Source organism: Halichoerus grypus, chromosome 6 (genome assembly GCF_964656455.1).
Source record: "Halichoerus grypus chromosome 6, mHalGry1.hap1.1, whole genome shotgun sequence".
Classification (NCBI taxonomy): domain Eukaryota; kingdom Metazoa; phylum Chordata; class Mammalia; order Carnivora; family Phocidae; genus Halichoerus; species Halichoerus grypus.
This window is the reverse complement of record NC_135717.1, coordinates 8652099-8666248: the sequence shown is the minus strand read 5'-3', so window position 1 is coordinate 8666248 and position 14150 is coordinate 8652099. Positions and strand designations below refer to the sequence as shown.

Below are 14150 nucleotides of genomic sequence, written 5' to 3'. Positions count from 1 at the left end.
GAGGGTCAGAGGGAGAAGCAGACTCCCTGCCGAGCAGGGAGCCCGGTGCGGGACTCGATCCCGGGATTCCAGGATCATGACCTGAGCCGAAGGCAGTCGCTCAACCAACTGAGCCACCCAGGCGCCCCAGGAAAACCTTTCTTTTTTGATGCTTAAGGCTTCCTTCTTGATCACTTGTAAACTGCTGAATCTCACCCCAGCACTGTTCTTTCCCATCACGGCTCTGGCCCTGCCTGCCAATGCTCCCCCACCTCTTCGCCTGGCTTGGAGTTTGACTCTCCCTACTTGATTTTGGCTGGGGTGGTGGGCCAGGCTCTGGGCTTCACATCCTCAGTATTCAGCTTCTCTAGGTTAGTTTGGGTCTGACCGTGGTGAAATTCAGATTTCTTTCCTCCTCTTTCCAGATATCAGGGTCTTTAATAAAAAACAAAACAAAACAAAAAAACCCACAACAACCCAGAAGTCCTCGCTCACACGGAGGTGGCCATGCAAAGTGAAGTTGTGAAGGGCCCCCAGCAGCACCAGTGTTTTTGCATCTTGGGCTGGCTCTGGTTTCTGCTAAGGCTCCTACATTCAGCTTTGTTCTCTCTTCTCCCAAAGTGCCTCCCTCCCCAGCGGTCCTGCGAGCAGCCCTGGGAGCATCCCCGCCGCGGTGCCCATGCAGATGCCGAAGCCCAGCCGGGTCCAGCAAGCCCTCGCAGGTAGGCACCTTGCTGGGTCGTGGGTTCCAGAACAGGCTGTGTCTGGCGGGGCAGGACGTAAAGGCGGTGGGAGAACGTGTGGGCCGGGGAGGATACTGTGGGGTGGGGGTCTTGTTACCCTCTCTGTTCTCACGGAAAGCCAAGCGGCTCCGGGGGTGGGGGGGCAGTGCCTCTTTTCCGTGATGGCGTACCCTTAGTGAGTGAGCCTGTCTCTCGGGGGGCGGCCTGCCTGATGACAGTGGGTACCCTGGTGTGGACCTTTTCCCATCTTTGAAATTTCCACATCACTTTTTTTTTTAATAAAGATTTTATTTATTTATTTGACAGAGAGCGGGAGAGAGAGAGAGAGAGCATAAGCAGGGGGAGGGGCAGAGGGAGAGGGAAAAGCAGGCTCCCCACTGAGCAGGGAGCCCGATGTGGGGCTTGATCCCAGGATCCTGGGATCATGACCTGAGCCACAGGCAGACGCTTAACCGACTGAGCCACCCAGGCGCCCCTCCATGTCACTTTAATTATGGTCTGAGTCACTTGTCTGTTCTGAAATGCTTTATGTATTTCCCTGAAGGGGCCCTCTGGGGAACTCAGCTGTTTTGGCTGGAGTTATGCTTTGAATAAGTGGCTTTGTGTCCACCTCGATCTTTTGTTAACCATACACCTTTGAACTGTTTTTAAAATTCCTTTTATAGGTTAGGGAGTTACTGAAAATTACTTTTTAATGAGTGGGAAAGGCAAAGTGTCATAGATAGGGCAAGTGTAGTGAGGTTGAAGCAGGAGAATAAGATAACCCAAGTCTGTGTGTTAAGTGAGTCACTGTAATAGCACAGGGGGGTTCGAGGGGACAGGCCTGGAGCAGGGAGGCCCGTGCAGAGCCCGACTCCATGGCTCAGGGGAGCTAGCCAAGGGCCTGACTCGGGCCTCGGCAGTGGTGGAGGTAAAAGCTTCTGACTTGGTGACTAGGTGGGTCGAGAGAGAGAAGGAATGGAATGAGGCCCGGTGTGCGGCTGTCGACGTTACTGAGGCACTAAGGAGGGGTTTTGCGTGTATCTTCCTTCATTTCTTTCCAGTAACAGCTCTGCGAGGTAGGAACTTTTATTCCTTATTTTATACTTGAGGAAACTGAGCCTCAGAGAGTTATAGAAACTTCTCAAGATCAGCTGGCCAGCCCTTGGCAGAGCTGGGACTCAGCCCCAAGCATTCTGGGCCCCAGAACCTAGGTCCTCAGCAGTTACACTGTGCCACTGCCCAGGCCGGTGGGAACACGGAGAGGGGCGGGGTGGGGGTTGGGCACTGCTGGGTCGTAGCTGGGCGGAGCTGTCCTGGAGGCAGTGGGCATTTGGATGTGCAGCTCAGAAGAGCAATCTGCGGGTGGAATGGGGTGACCTCTGCCCCTCATGGGGGCATGTATGAGGTTACAGAGACTGCGGGTGGGATGCTGGGAGGAGCCCTGGAAGAAGATGGAAGGACCAGTCAGAGAGATGGGAGAAGATGGGAGAGTGGGGCCCGCTGGAACCTGCTTCAGCTGCCCAGCCATCAGCCCTGTGCCGGGGCAGAGAGAACAGTGAGCAGACACGTGGCGATTGCAAAGTTCCCGCCCAGTTGAGGTCTTCATGTGGTACCAGCTGAGTCAGAGCCGTGCGTGCATGCGTGGGGTGGTGACCTTACTGGAGAAAGGTTGGGGGTGACCAGGCGTGGCCGGCACAAGGCTGAGCTCCAGTCAGCTCTGTAACCGCTAAGGCTAAAATACAGATGCTGTCACAACCTTTCTAAACGCAGCTCAGAAGTGTTCTGCGGCTTGAGTTGCACTTGCTCCCTTTCCTATGCTCCTGAGGATGAGGACCCTTTAGTCTGCATCCCAGAGTGTCCTTAGTGTCCCCCATGCCCTTGGCTCTCAGATCAATCCTGGAGGAAGGCGGATCTTTTTTTCTTTTTTTTTAAAGATTTTATTTATTTATTTGAGAGAGAATGAGAGAGAGCACATGAGAGCGGGGAGGGTCAGAGGGCAAAGCGGACTCCCTGCCGAGCAGGGAGCCCGATGCGGGACTCGATCCCGGGACCCCAGGATCATGACCTGAGCCGAAGGCAGTCGCTTAACCAACTGAGCCACCCAGGCGCCCCGGAAGGCAGATCTTTTAACCTCCATTTTATTCATTGGGGAGATTTGGGGATCTCGGTCCCAGCCAGCAAGGAGTGGAGACTGGAGCCCATGGCCAGATGCTACCTCCTCTGAACGCAGGCTCTGCCTTGCGCCTGCCGGTGGGACCCTAGTCTGAGGTGCCAGGGAAGGCGAGATCCCAAGCCAGCCCCCAGGAAGTAGGGTCTGGAGAATGTCTTCTTTCCCCGGGCCACGTTAACGGATTCGGGAATACTCAGGCCGCCGTTGAGGGACGTAGGGTTTTGCGGGTAGGTGTACAAAGGTCATGCCGTGGAAAGACTGGGCACTCTCTGCGCGGGCAGAGGAAGGCCACGGAGGAGCCACCTCCTGTCAGGCCAGCAGTGCCTCAGGTGACAGTTTCCCTGGCCGCGGCCGGGCCCAGCCCTCTCCTCGGAGTGTCTGTGTTTCACGCTGCTGCAGCCCCCCCTGGGCCGGGCAGCCAGGGCCGAGTGGAGCTGGGACCCAGCTCGGTCAGGCCGGTTGGAGGACGGGGGGACCGGAGCCCCGGTGTCCGAAAGGAGATGTCTGCACGTCTGACCGCTGCAGGGGCTGCTCTCTCTCTGGGGCTCTGGCGGAGAAGTGGGCGCCCTCTCAGATAATTGGGGGAGCTGTGGCCGTGCGAGCTGCTACAGTTACTTGGGGATGTTGGGAGTTTGGGGGGCTGTCCCTGAGCCCTGCTGTTGGGAAGTTGTGATGGCCCACTCATGGTGTCCCCCACCCCCCGCAACCCATCCTGTCCAGTGGGTGTTGCTTTTGCGAAGTGTAGGTGTGGGGTGATTTTCACACTTTCCCGCAAAAAGGCCGACGCACGGAGCAGGCTTCTAAGTTGAGACTTCTGTGTCTGTGACTTGAATTCAGGGGAGGGGTCCTGCATCGACGAGGGCAGAAGCGTTGTTTGTGCTGGCCTCACAGAGGCCACCCGGCAGCATTCAGGGGGATCTTGGTTCCCCAGCAGACAGGTGCTGTGCGTCTCCTGTGACCGGGCCCTGCCCTCGGTGCTCGGTGCAGGGAAGACAGCAGTCATAACACCCAGACGTGAGTCCTTTCTCGTAGTAAGAACGCTAAGCAGGGTAAAGGAGACACAGATGGAGGGGGATGTGGCCCTTTTAGATGGGGTGGTCAGGGAAGGGCTGCCTCGTAGGTGACACTTGGAGAGAGGTCTGGTTGAAGTGGAGCAGAGAGTGTTTGGGGAGGAGGTCATGGTCAGTGCAAAGGCGCAGGGTTCTACTAAGGCATTGTTCCCGTCCCCACCGTCCCCTCCATCGTTGTGCCCCTGCCCCTCCCCCGTGCCTGCTTGTCACTCGGTCTGCCTGACATCTAGTTCAGACCTACTTTGGAGCTCGGGAGCAACCAACCTTGAGACGCTGGTGGCATCGCACTGCCTGATGAGTGAGTGCCCGGGGTGCAGCTTTGGTCTTACGATGTGCGCTTTGGTGTCTCTTGCGAGTGGCCGCCACAGCGCCCCCTCCCACCTCCGCTGTGCTGCCCAGGCTGCTGGCTGGCCTCTGCTTCTGTCCCCGACTGGGCACGTTTGCCACATGAGTCTTTGTTCTTCGAGGCCCCGGTGGCTGGCCCATCCAGGATCTCCGCTTCCTGCCCCGGGCTGCCCTCGGTACCCAGCCCCTGAGCCTGATTCTGAGTGCTCGGAAAGTCTCCCTCGGGGAGCCCAGAGCTCACTTGCCCTGTGGAGGAGGTGTTACTGAGCTAGACAGAGGGCAGGGAGGATTGGGTGGGTGGTGCTGTGGACAGCAAGGAGGCTGAAGGTGTGGCAGGAATAGAGGCTCTCACGGGAGGACATGCTGGGTTCCCGGGAAGTATTGGGTCCTCAGGGAGTGAGTGCCAAGGGAGCAGCATGGGGTGAGGGTCCAGCTACAGTGTGTGTGGAACACCAGGCTGAGGAGTGAGGCCTTCCCCCTGTGGGGGTGCCCACGGTGCTACTCTCCAGGACAGAGGAGGCTGTTTGAGCCTTGACTGAGGGCGCTAGAGAAGGAAGCCACGGCCTGGGACCATTGCTGCTCCAGAGGATCGGCCACAGGGGCCATGGGGAGGCCTCAGTCGGGGAGCAGGCCCGGGGCCAGCATTCCTGCTCACCCACCCTAGCAATGGCACTGGAAGCATCTAGAGGGGCCAGATGGGGCGTGGAAAGCAGATAGCACCCCACTGGAGGCAAGGTGACCAGAGGGCACGGCTGGGGGGAGCACGGCGGGGGGGCTGGACTGTGAGCATGAGACCCTGTCCGTGTCTCCAGAGCTTGCCCGTGCCCTTCCATGTCACCCCTCTGCCCTCCTTCTTGCGCCTGGCAGAAGGGAGATCCCACCCAGAATGGCATCCTGCCCTCCTGAAGCAAACGGCCTCGCCCTGCCCCTTCCCCGCATGCTGAGCGTGGGCCAGTCGGTGGCTCGTACAGGTACCTGTGGAGCTCTGACGAGCTGGGCATTTCACTGGTTCCTGGCCTGGAGCTTAGCCGCCTCGAGCCTCCAGCAGCCGATTCCTCGGGAAGATCGGTGGGTCCTGCTGGCCGTTCACAGTGCCACCTGGACTCAGCCGGGGTTTGTGGATGTCACATGCCGAATGACTCCTTCTAACGTTTCTCCCCTCTCTGCATGTCTGATCTCGCACCCCGTGTAGGCATGACGAGTATTCTGATGTCAGCCATTGGACTCCCTGTGTGTCTTAGCCGCGCACCCCAGCCCGCCAGCCCTCCCGCCTCCTGTCTGGCCTCTAAAAGTCACAGCTCAGTTAAGAGATTGAGGAAAATGTCCATGAAAGGTAGTTCCTGCTCACAAATACTCTCTGGCCTCTGCTAAGCCTCCGAGTCTTGCTGCCTCTGACTCTCCTGCATCGATCGCTCTTCTCTGACCCCACGGCCCTTCTCCGCTTCCTTTACCCCCAGGGGAGGGCCTCAGTGGCCCTTTTGCCTGCCCTCGGTGCAGAGGTGGGCCCCAAAAGCCACTTTCCGCCGAAAACCCAGAGTTCAGAAGCTCCTGTCTTCCTGGCACAGGTGGAGTGTGAGGGCCCTGTTCTTGAGGACTCTGTGACTCTATAAACAGAAGCATGGGGTGAGGCCAGCTCAGGATGGGGTGACTGTCCCTCCCAGCAGGGCCAGCGTGCGTCTCAGGAAAGGCCCCCAGCCCTGTCTGGCCACCACGAAGGGCTACTTCAGAGGAGTCCCCCAATGGTGCTGCGCTGCCCATCACATGGCTGGGGAGGAAGGGTTTCAGAACCATGGAAGGTGCTGTGGGTTTTAACCAGACTTACGTGAAGGGGCCTGTGGGTAGTAAGTTCTAAACCTGCCATTTTGAAAGCCTATGCCTCTGTCATTGGGCTGGAGACGCACAGACTGCTGAAAGCCCGGTGACCTTCAGCGTGGTGTGGTGAGCGAGGGAGCACGGCTCTGGCGCAGCCAGCCTGGGTTCCAGTCTTGGTTCTGGCTTCATGTCTCACACCTGTGTCTCCATTCACGAGCCGGCACCTGGTACTTACTAGCAGGTCGGTCGTGGGAGGAATAGGAAATGCACACACGAGGCGCCCGGCATGTAGTCACAGGGGTGCTCTGATCATGCCCACCGCCTATCTAACCCCAACCCCGCACGTGTCAGGGGGGCCTAGCGAGTGGCAGGGCTTTGCACCGATCCCGGCAGCCAGGCAGGCCAGGCCCGGAGCTTCCTGAGACACTCAGACTGGCCCAGGAAGAATGCAGGCTCTCGGCAGACACTCTGACCTTCCTTCCTGGGCTCAGATGTCCCTTTCTTGGGGTTGGTGGTCACCTGGCTGGCCCCCTTAAGAGAAGTGTGGCTCGTGGAAAGCTACCTTGGGTTCTAAAAGGCCACCCGGGCAAGGGCGAGTAGCAGGGAAATGAGATGCTGAGCCAGGCCTCACCAGAGGTGGGCCCAAGGCTAGTCCTGGCAGATGGGGTCCTGGGGTCCCTATGCTTTTCTAAAATGCTCCTCTCCTCACTCTGAGTCCCAGCAGCTACCAGGACGGCTACCAGAGCTGGCGGTCACTGTGCTCTGGCCTGGCCTTCTCACCAGTGACCAGTCTGGGGCCTAGAAATCTGTGTGTGTCTGTATGTGTTGGGGGGAGGGTGCGTGCGCGCGCGCGTGTGTATGCGTGTGATGTGTGTGTGGGTGCGTGTGGAATGTGTTGGGGGACATTTGTGTGTGTGTGGTATGTGTGTGAAGGGGTAGAGGTACATTTGTGTGGAGGTGTGTGTGCGTGAGGGGGTTGGAGGGGATGCTTGTGAGGGTGTGGGGTGCGTGTGTGTGTGAGGGGGTTGGGGATGCTTGTGAGGGTATGTGGGGTGCGTGTGTGAGGGTGTGTGTGAGGGGGTTGGGGATGCTTGTGAGGGTGTGTGGGGTGCGTGTGTGTGTCAGGGTTGGAGGGGATGCTTGTGAGGGTGTGTGTGTGTTTTGAGGGGGTGGGGGATACGTGTGTGTGTGGGAGTGTGGGGAGTGTGTGTGAGGGGTGGAGGTGCATTGGTGTGGGGGGTGTGAGGGGGTTGGGGGGACGTTTGTGTGTTGGTGGGGTGGTATTCCTTGGTCCGTAGCTGCCTCTCACAACAGTCACAGTTCGGGTCAGGATGAGGTCTCCATTTTGAGGTGTGGGAGCTGAGGTTCAGGGGGTGTGCTTTGGTCCCAGCGTGACAGCCGGAACCAAACCTGACGTCGCCTGCTCCCCTCCCCCTCCTAGCTGTCGCCTGGCCTTCTCTGGTTTTGAGGGCGCTTGGCTGTGGAGCCCTCAGGCTTGTCTGTCTTTGCAGCCACACCTGGTGGCTCTGAGCTTGGGTGCAGACCAGGGTCCCTGTGGTGTCAGAGGCTAGGAGCGGGACCTGCCCAACGACCTGGAGGCAGGAAGAAGAGCTTTCCCCGGCTGCACTAGTCTTCCCGGGTCCTCCTTTCTGCTCCCGCACAGCTTTGCTGCCATTCTCTGTCATTCTGCCGCTGCCTCTGGCTGAAGCCCCGGACCTGGCCAGTTCTCTCCCCGGCTGGGAGAGTTTCTCGTTTAGGGGTCGTGGGGGGGGCCCATGTGGGGCCGGGCTCAGTGTTGATGTAGGCACAGGGCCGCCCCTCCCAGCTTCGTGCACGTGGGGGGTCTTGAGAGGAGTGGGGTGGCCGGGGTGCCCTTCCTGCTGCGTCCCAGCTCCTTCCCGGACTTGGTGTGTCGCTGAGACCCCATGGTCCAGGGCCAGGCAAGAGAAAACCGTGGTTTGTCGTGACCGTATCCACGTGGCATTGTCTGCAGTTGGCGTGCACACAGATGCCCGCCGGGCAGGCGCCCGCTGCACGTCCAGCTCCTGGAACTTCTCTTGCCTTGGCTTTCTCACGGGAGTAATGGAGGTTGAGCGAAACAGCACTGCTGGAACACGCTCCAGAGTGGTTTGTTGTAGAAGCTGCTGTTCGACTTCCTGTGTGTCCTCGGAAGAGCCTGGGTCTAGCCTTCTGACCGAATATGCGCGGGGATGTGGTGGAGGCCCACGCATGGCTCCTGACGGCTGGGACCTCTGGTCTCCGGTCCTCGTCCGCCGCCTCCAGGGCTCCTGGGGCCGGGCCTCCAGCGGGCGGACCGGATAGGGCTCTGCCAGGCCGAGCTCCGAGCATCTGCAGTGGTGCCGCGTCTCCTCTTGCACGCTCACCCCTCCCACCTCGGCCCCTCTCAGTGTCCCTCCCGGCAGCTTGGGCCTCTCCCTTGTCCTCCTTCCTCTCTAGATTCAGCGTCTCCAGTTCGTAGTCCTTGGGACACTGCTAATCTTCTTCTCTCTTGTAGGAGGGACTCCAAAGCCAGAGCCAGAACAGGTGATAAAAAAGTATACGGAAGAGCTGAAAACGGCCCCAGATGAGGTATGTGTCGCCGGAGCCACGCTGCTTCTGGTTTGGTTTGGAGATGAGGGTTGGCTCCAGAGGAGAAGCCTACCAGCCTTTTCGTGCTGGGAGGGTGCTTCCCAAGGTGCCTCTGAGTGCCGGCCGTCGTCCAGGTACTTGGGCTTGATCTCCCAGCCTCCTAGAGGAGGCAGGCCTTACCAAGGGGAGGTGGCCTGGCTTCAGAGGCCCAAATTCTGATCTGAGCTTTGCCGCTCACGAGCTGTGGTCCTGAGCAAGGCTCCTACACAGGCCTCTGCGTAGCCCTCTGCCTGGGCCATCCTGGAGACAAGGGGTGGGAGAGCCTGCCCCACTCCCCGAGGACCGAGCTGGGGAAAAGCGTGGCTTTGTCCCCTTGGCAGTCCTGCTCCTCTGGCTATGGGGAGAGCCGGTCAGCCTTGCTGTCATTACGGGGCCTGCCAGACCCTCATAGCAGCTTCAGTAGGACCCGAGCCTCTGTGCTGACCGTGTTTTGGGGGCTGCTGTGCCGCTGGTCTCTGATTTGAATGGAGAGTCCCAAGGACTCTCGGGGCACGGGGCGGGGGGTCCTGGGTTAAAGGGCAGTCGTGCCAGTACAGAACCAAGGCCTCCACCCCACCTCTTTCTCCCGCAGCTCTGGCTGGTAAAGGTTGAGTAACCTGGAGGTCATCCCCGTGTCCCCCACCCTCCCTCCAGAGCTGTTTGTGCTCCCATTGGACAGCACACAAATCTGTGTCCTTGTCTTTGCCCTTGCAGGCTCCCCACCCCCCCCACCCCCGCCCGGCATAACTGGGCTGCTCTGTACCAGCCTCCTGGCCTCCAGGCAGCTGTGATCATGCTGGTAGCCTCACCTTAAAACTGTTCGGCAGGGTCCCCTGCCATGGGAGACAAAGCCCCGCTCCTCAGCTTGGCCATCAGAACCTCAGGGACCTGGTCCTGACCCGCCTGTCTCTTTTACACCCTACTCACCCCTGCCCCCTGCGGCCGCCACCACCCTTCCCAGATTAGGCTGCTTTCTGCTTCAGAACATTCTCTTCCCTTTCCCTGCCATGCCCGTTCCCGTCCTTGTCCACCTTGTCCTTTTTCCCTTGTGACAGTCAGCTTTGAGGTCCTCTCCTCTCAGTTTCTTGCCCTGTTGTTTCCCTTCTCCCGGCCCGTGTCTGCTGCTGTCTTCAGCCTGTGCTTCTGTCACTGCCAAGGCCCCCGTGCCCCTGTGCTTGTGGCCACCCGTCGTCCCCTCTCCTGTGGCGAGCCCTCTAAGGGCACGGATCCTGGTGCCTCATCTGTCTTCCCCACCTCTGGGACAACTGACTACAGGAATGACTGCCCATAATCCTGGCATTTCAGCAGATGACGGCCTTTTCCTGTTAAGACCCTCCACCCCCCTTGCGGCGCAGTGGGCTGTTGGTGAGCGTGCCCTGTGCTGGTCTCCCTCCAGGACTGCATCATCTGTATGGAGAAACTGTCTGTGGTGTCCGGCTACAGCGACGTGACCGACAGCAAGACCATTGGGCCCATGGCCGTGGGCCACCTTGCCAAGTGCAGCCATGCCTTCCACCTGCTGTGTCTGCTGGCCATGTACTGCAACGGGAACAAGGTGCCTGCGTGTCCGCCCCCCGCACGTGCCCACAGTCCTGCCCTGGTCCTGCCGCGGCTGAGCAGGGGACCGCTGCTGTCCTGCGGGGAGCCCGGGACGCTCTCGGAGGCAGACTCGCGATGTCTGCAGGCCTGGGCCCTCAGCAGGGTAGAGCTTGGCCGCTGCAGGCCTGATGGCAAGTGACACCTGGCTGCTGTCCTTCAGTGGCTCTTAGCCGGAATGGACAGAGGTCAGGAGGACAGACAGAAGGACCTGGGTCACGCGTCAGACCTCGTGTCCTGGCGTGGCGTCTCCCGCCCGCAGCATCCCTGGGCCGCCCTGTACCAGCCAGGGTGCCGGCACCAGCATTTGCTAGGTCACGGGGTTTTCGTTTGGTCTGAAACCCATTCGACCGTGGAGACTGTTGTGCACCAACCTGGTTTGCCTACTCGATGCTGGTCTCCCAGTACCTCGCCCCCATGTCGACCGTCTTTCCAGGGAAGCCGTTGGGGTCGGGAGGGAGTGGGGGGGACGAGCTGGGGACCTGCTGTGGGGCAGGGGGCCGTGCTAGGCACTCTCTCAGGGCCACCGGCTCAGTCCGTGGTGCTCTGCTTTGTCTCAGGATGGAAGTTTGCAGTGTCCTTCCTGCAAGACCATCTACGGGGAGAAAACTGGGACCCAGCCCCGGGGGAAGATGGAGGTGTTCAAGTTCCAGGTGTCCCTACCCGGCCATGAGGACTGCGGAACAATACTCATAGTTTACAACATTCCTCACGGCATCCAGGTAAGGGGCACGAGAGGAGCTTCCTGGGATCGTTCTGGAATCGGTCCCTCTCACTCTGGGGCAGTCTTCTTCCTACGCTGCCCCTCTCCCAGTGGTCTGATCCCTGGGGCACTCAGGAGGCCCCAGCCTCCCGATTTCAGGCTCCCAGGAACCAGGAGGCACCAGCGTCTGGGGAGGGAACAAGCTTTTAGGGCTGTGGAAGCAAAGAGGTGGCCTTCAGCCCTTTCCTGATGCAGGGAGGGCATCCTGGAGGCGGAGACATCGTAGCTGGACTTGTACTGGGCAGAAGGCCAAGTGTATAAAGCAGGAAGAATGCTCGTGTTGAGGGGCTGAATAACGGGGGATCCCACAGGGCAGGGAGGTGCCAACAGTGAGGGCAGTTGCTCTTGAGAGGCCAGCTCAGTGGCCAGATCCAGGCCTGCCTTGGGTGTGGTGGGGCCGGCTCTAATGTCAAGAACAAGACGGGAACCTGAGCAGAAGGTCCCAGGGTCCCAGTAGAGACCCAGATAGGAGCCCTGGGCCTTTCGGCCTCCTGCTTGGGCCAGGGCTGACCTCAGAACCGGTGACAGCTGGGCAGGGTACCGGGCAGTGGAGACCAGGACCCAGAGGGGCCCGTCTGTGACAGGTGGGGTGTCCCTGTTTTGTTCAACCACATGCTTTTCCCTGGTTTCCCTCTGCTGCTTCTCAGGGGGTCATAGTGAATTTTAAAAACATTCCCGACAGCCTTAGAGCCACAGAGCAGGGCGGGGGGGGTGGGGGCCGGTTTGGAGGTGTATGTGATGTGCCTCTGAGTGGCAGAGGGCCTTCCACCATTCTAGCCCCCTCCCCTCCCGTCCTGTTTGCTGCCCCTGTGCCAGGCCCCGCTGTGGCCCCGTCTCAAGCAAGGGGTGAGGGCGTCAGGAAGGAGGCCCTGCCATCTCGGCCACAGAGCCCGGAGGGGCACCAGCGGGGTGGGAGCGTGTGCCCCGGCCTTTGATGAGTTCTGGTCTCATCAGTTAGCAGGAGCGTCTGTGCCAGACCGAGTGGCATGGCGTCAGGGAAGTCCGTGTCATGTCCCGTCTCTGAGGGGCGGGATCTGAGACACGGATTTATTTGGTCCCAGGTGCAGGAGTAGCCCCGGCCGGGGAGGCAGAGGGTGCGCTGGGCTGCTGGGCCCCTCTCAGGACGCTCCCACACCTGGTGTCTGCGTTCCTCCTGCAGGGCCCAGAGCACCCCAACCCTGGGAAGCCGTTCACTGCCAGGGGGTTTCCCCGCCAGTGCTACCTTCCAGACAACGCCCAGGGCCGCAAGGTGAGGAAGGGGCCCCCCGGCTGGTAGGCCTGTGCCTGGCTGCTTGTGGCCAGTTCGAACAGGTGGGGTGGGGAAGGGCCCAGCCTGGTGGCCGTACCTGCTCTGCCCTGCTCACCTTCTTCTTCTGGGGCTGGCTGGGGTGCTGGCCTCTCCTTCCCAGGGGCTGCTGTGCATTAGGCATGCTCCCTCAGGAGAGATGACTGGAGGGGAGGCCTCTTTCATCAACCTCTCGGGCCAGGTCATCTGGTCTTCAGTCAGGTTAGCGTGACGAGATCAGTGGGGCGGGGGTGGGGGGGACAGGAAAGGACTGGGTGACTGGGACGGCCTGCAGAGCCACCTCTGCGCTGAGGCTAGGGAGAGCATTCCCAGCAGACAGAGCAGCTCGTGAGTGGCAGCAGGTGGACCGGGCTGGAGGCTGGGAAGTCTGGGGAGGACCAGAGCCCCTTGTGGGGGCAGTGGGGCATCGGGCACCCCTAGGCCGCCCTGGGTGTTGCTGGTTGGAGGTTTGAAAAAGCTCCCTCTGGCTGCTGGGAGCCTGGCCCGCAGGTCCTGGGTGTGGGGGAGCGGAGAGGCCGACTTGGAAGTAGGGCCGAGTTAGACCGGCCCCAGGTGTGGCTTGAGCAGCGGATGGCGGCGCCCTCTGAGGTGCGGGGTCCTCTTGGGCGGTGAGGTCAGCAGGTAGAGTTCTGCGAGAGGAGTTAGGACTGGAGCCAGAGGCCAGGGACCCCCACCGATGGGGCTCCAGGCCCGGGACTGTGGGTGGGCTCACTCAGGAGAGCGGCCCGGCCCCGGTCCTTTCGGCCGTCACAGTACAGGTCGGAGAGAGAGGGCTTCGCGCCCTTTGGTTCGCCCCACCCACGGCTGGCACTGGGTGGGTGGCCACTGTGCCCGTTCTGGCCCCCACTGCTGGGGCAGGTCAGACCCGGGAAGGGGCACGAGCAGTGGATGCCAGCAGCTATCGACCGGCCCCCGCGCCCCCCCTGCTCCGGGGTGAAAAACCCGTGCCCAGGCCTGCGCTCGCTCACCAGGCCCTCCCTCCCTCTCCCTCCCCCATGGCAGGTCCTGGAGCTGCTGAAGGTGGCCTGGAAGAGGCGACTTATCTTCACAGTAGGGACGTCCAGCACCACGGGAGAGACGGACACAGTGGTGTGGAACGAGATCCACCACAAGACAGAGATGGACCGCAATGTGACAGGCCACGGCTACCCTGACCCCAACTACCTGCAGAATGTGCTGGCCGAGCTGGCTGCCCAGGGGGTGACCGAGGACTGCCTGGAGCAGCAGTGACCCCCGCAGCCTGGCCGGCCCCAGCCCCGCCCCGCCTGCCTCCGGCAGCCAGCCGCCCTCTCCCCACGCTGCCGGCTGGGCTGTCCCTGGGATGGGCAGGTAGGAAGGTGCCTTTCCTCCGAGGCTGCAGTGTTTGTCGGGGCCTGCCTTCCGCCCCCCTCCTCCCCTCCAGGCCTGGATCTGTGTGGGAGTTGGGCAAGCCTGGGGAGTTGTACTGTGGGGGCTTAAGATGCAGCTACCTCAGAGCGTGGGGCCCTGCCCTTTGCGGCTGCTGTGGGTCCATAGTGCCGGGGGCCTGGCGTGGGGCGAGGCGAGACTGCCCCATCGTAGCCAGGGCAGGCGTGGGTTCCAGGTCAGCTTCTCATACCTCACATGTTCCGTTTGCAATAAATGCCCTATAGCCAAAGTCAGCAGGCCCTGGTGTGTTTGTTGGTGGAGAGGCTGTGCGTGGGGGTGTGCGTGTGCGTGCATCCTGCTGCATCCGAGCAGGACGGAGCCGAAGACTGCCCGTTCGATCCGCGTTCCC

General features: G+C 60.8%; 1 protein-coding gene across 6 annotated transcripts in view; it reads left to right on the top strand.

Moving 5' to 3' along the window:
* The window catches only part of DTX2 (deltex E3 ubiquitin ligase 2), a 34703-nt gene extending 20673 nt beyond the window's left edge, over window positions 1-14030 (top strand). For 3 of the 6 annotated variants that reach the window (XM_036072419.2, XM_078074444.1, XM_078074441.1), the window contains 7 exons: window positions 601-701; window positions 5482-5622; window positions 8617-8690; window positions 10126-10284; window positions 10886-11047; window positions 12248-12337; window positions 13397-14030. In XM_036072419.2, the coding sequence (XP_035928312.2) occupies window positions 601-701; window positions 5482-5622; window positions 8617-8690; window positions 10126-10284; window positions 10886-11047; window positions 12248-12337; window positions 13397-13624 (955 nt within the window). In that variant the 3' untranslated portion in view covers window positions 13625-14030. Of the gene's footprint in view, window positions 1-600; window positions 702-5481; window positions 5623-8616; window positions 8691-10125; window positions 10285-10885; window positions 11048-12149; window positions 12338-13396 lie in introns of those variants that run through there. The other 3 variants (XM_078074442.1, XM_078074443.1, XM_078074445.1) reach the window with 3 other exon arrangements.
* Window positions 14031-14150: the final 120 nt, after the last annotated feature.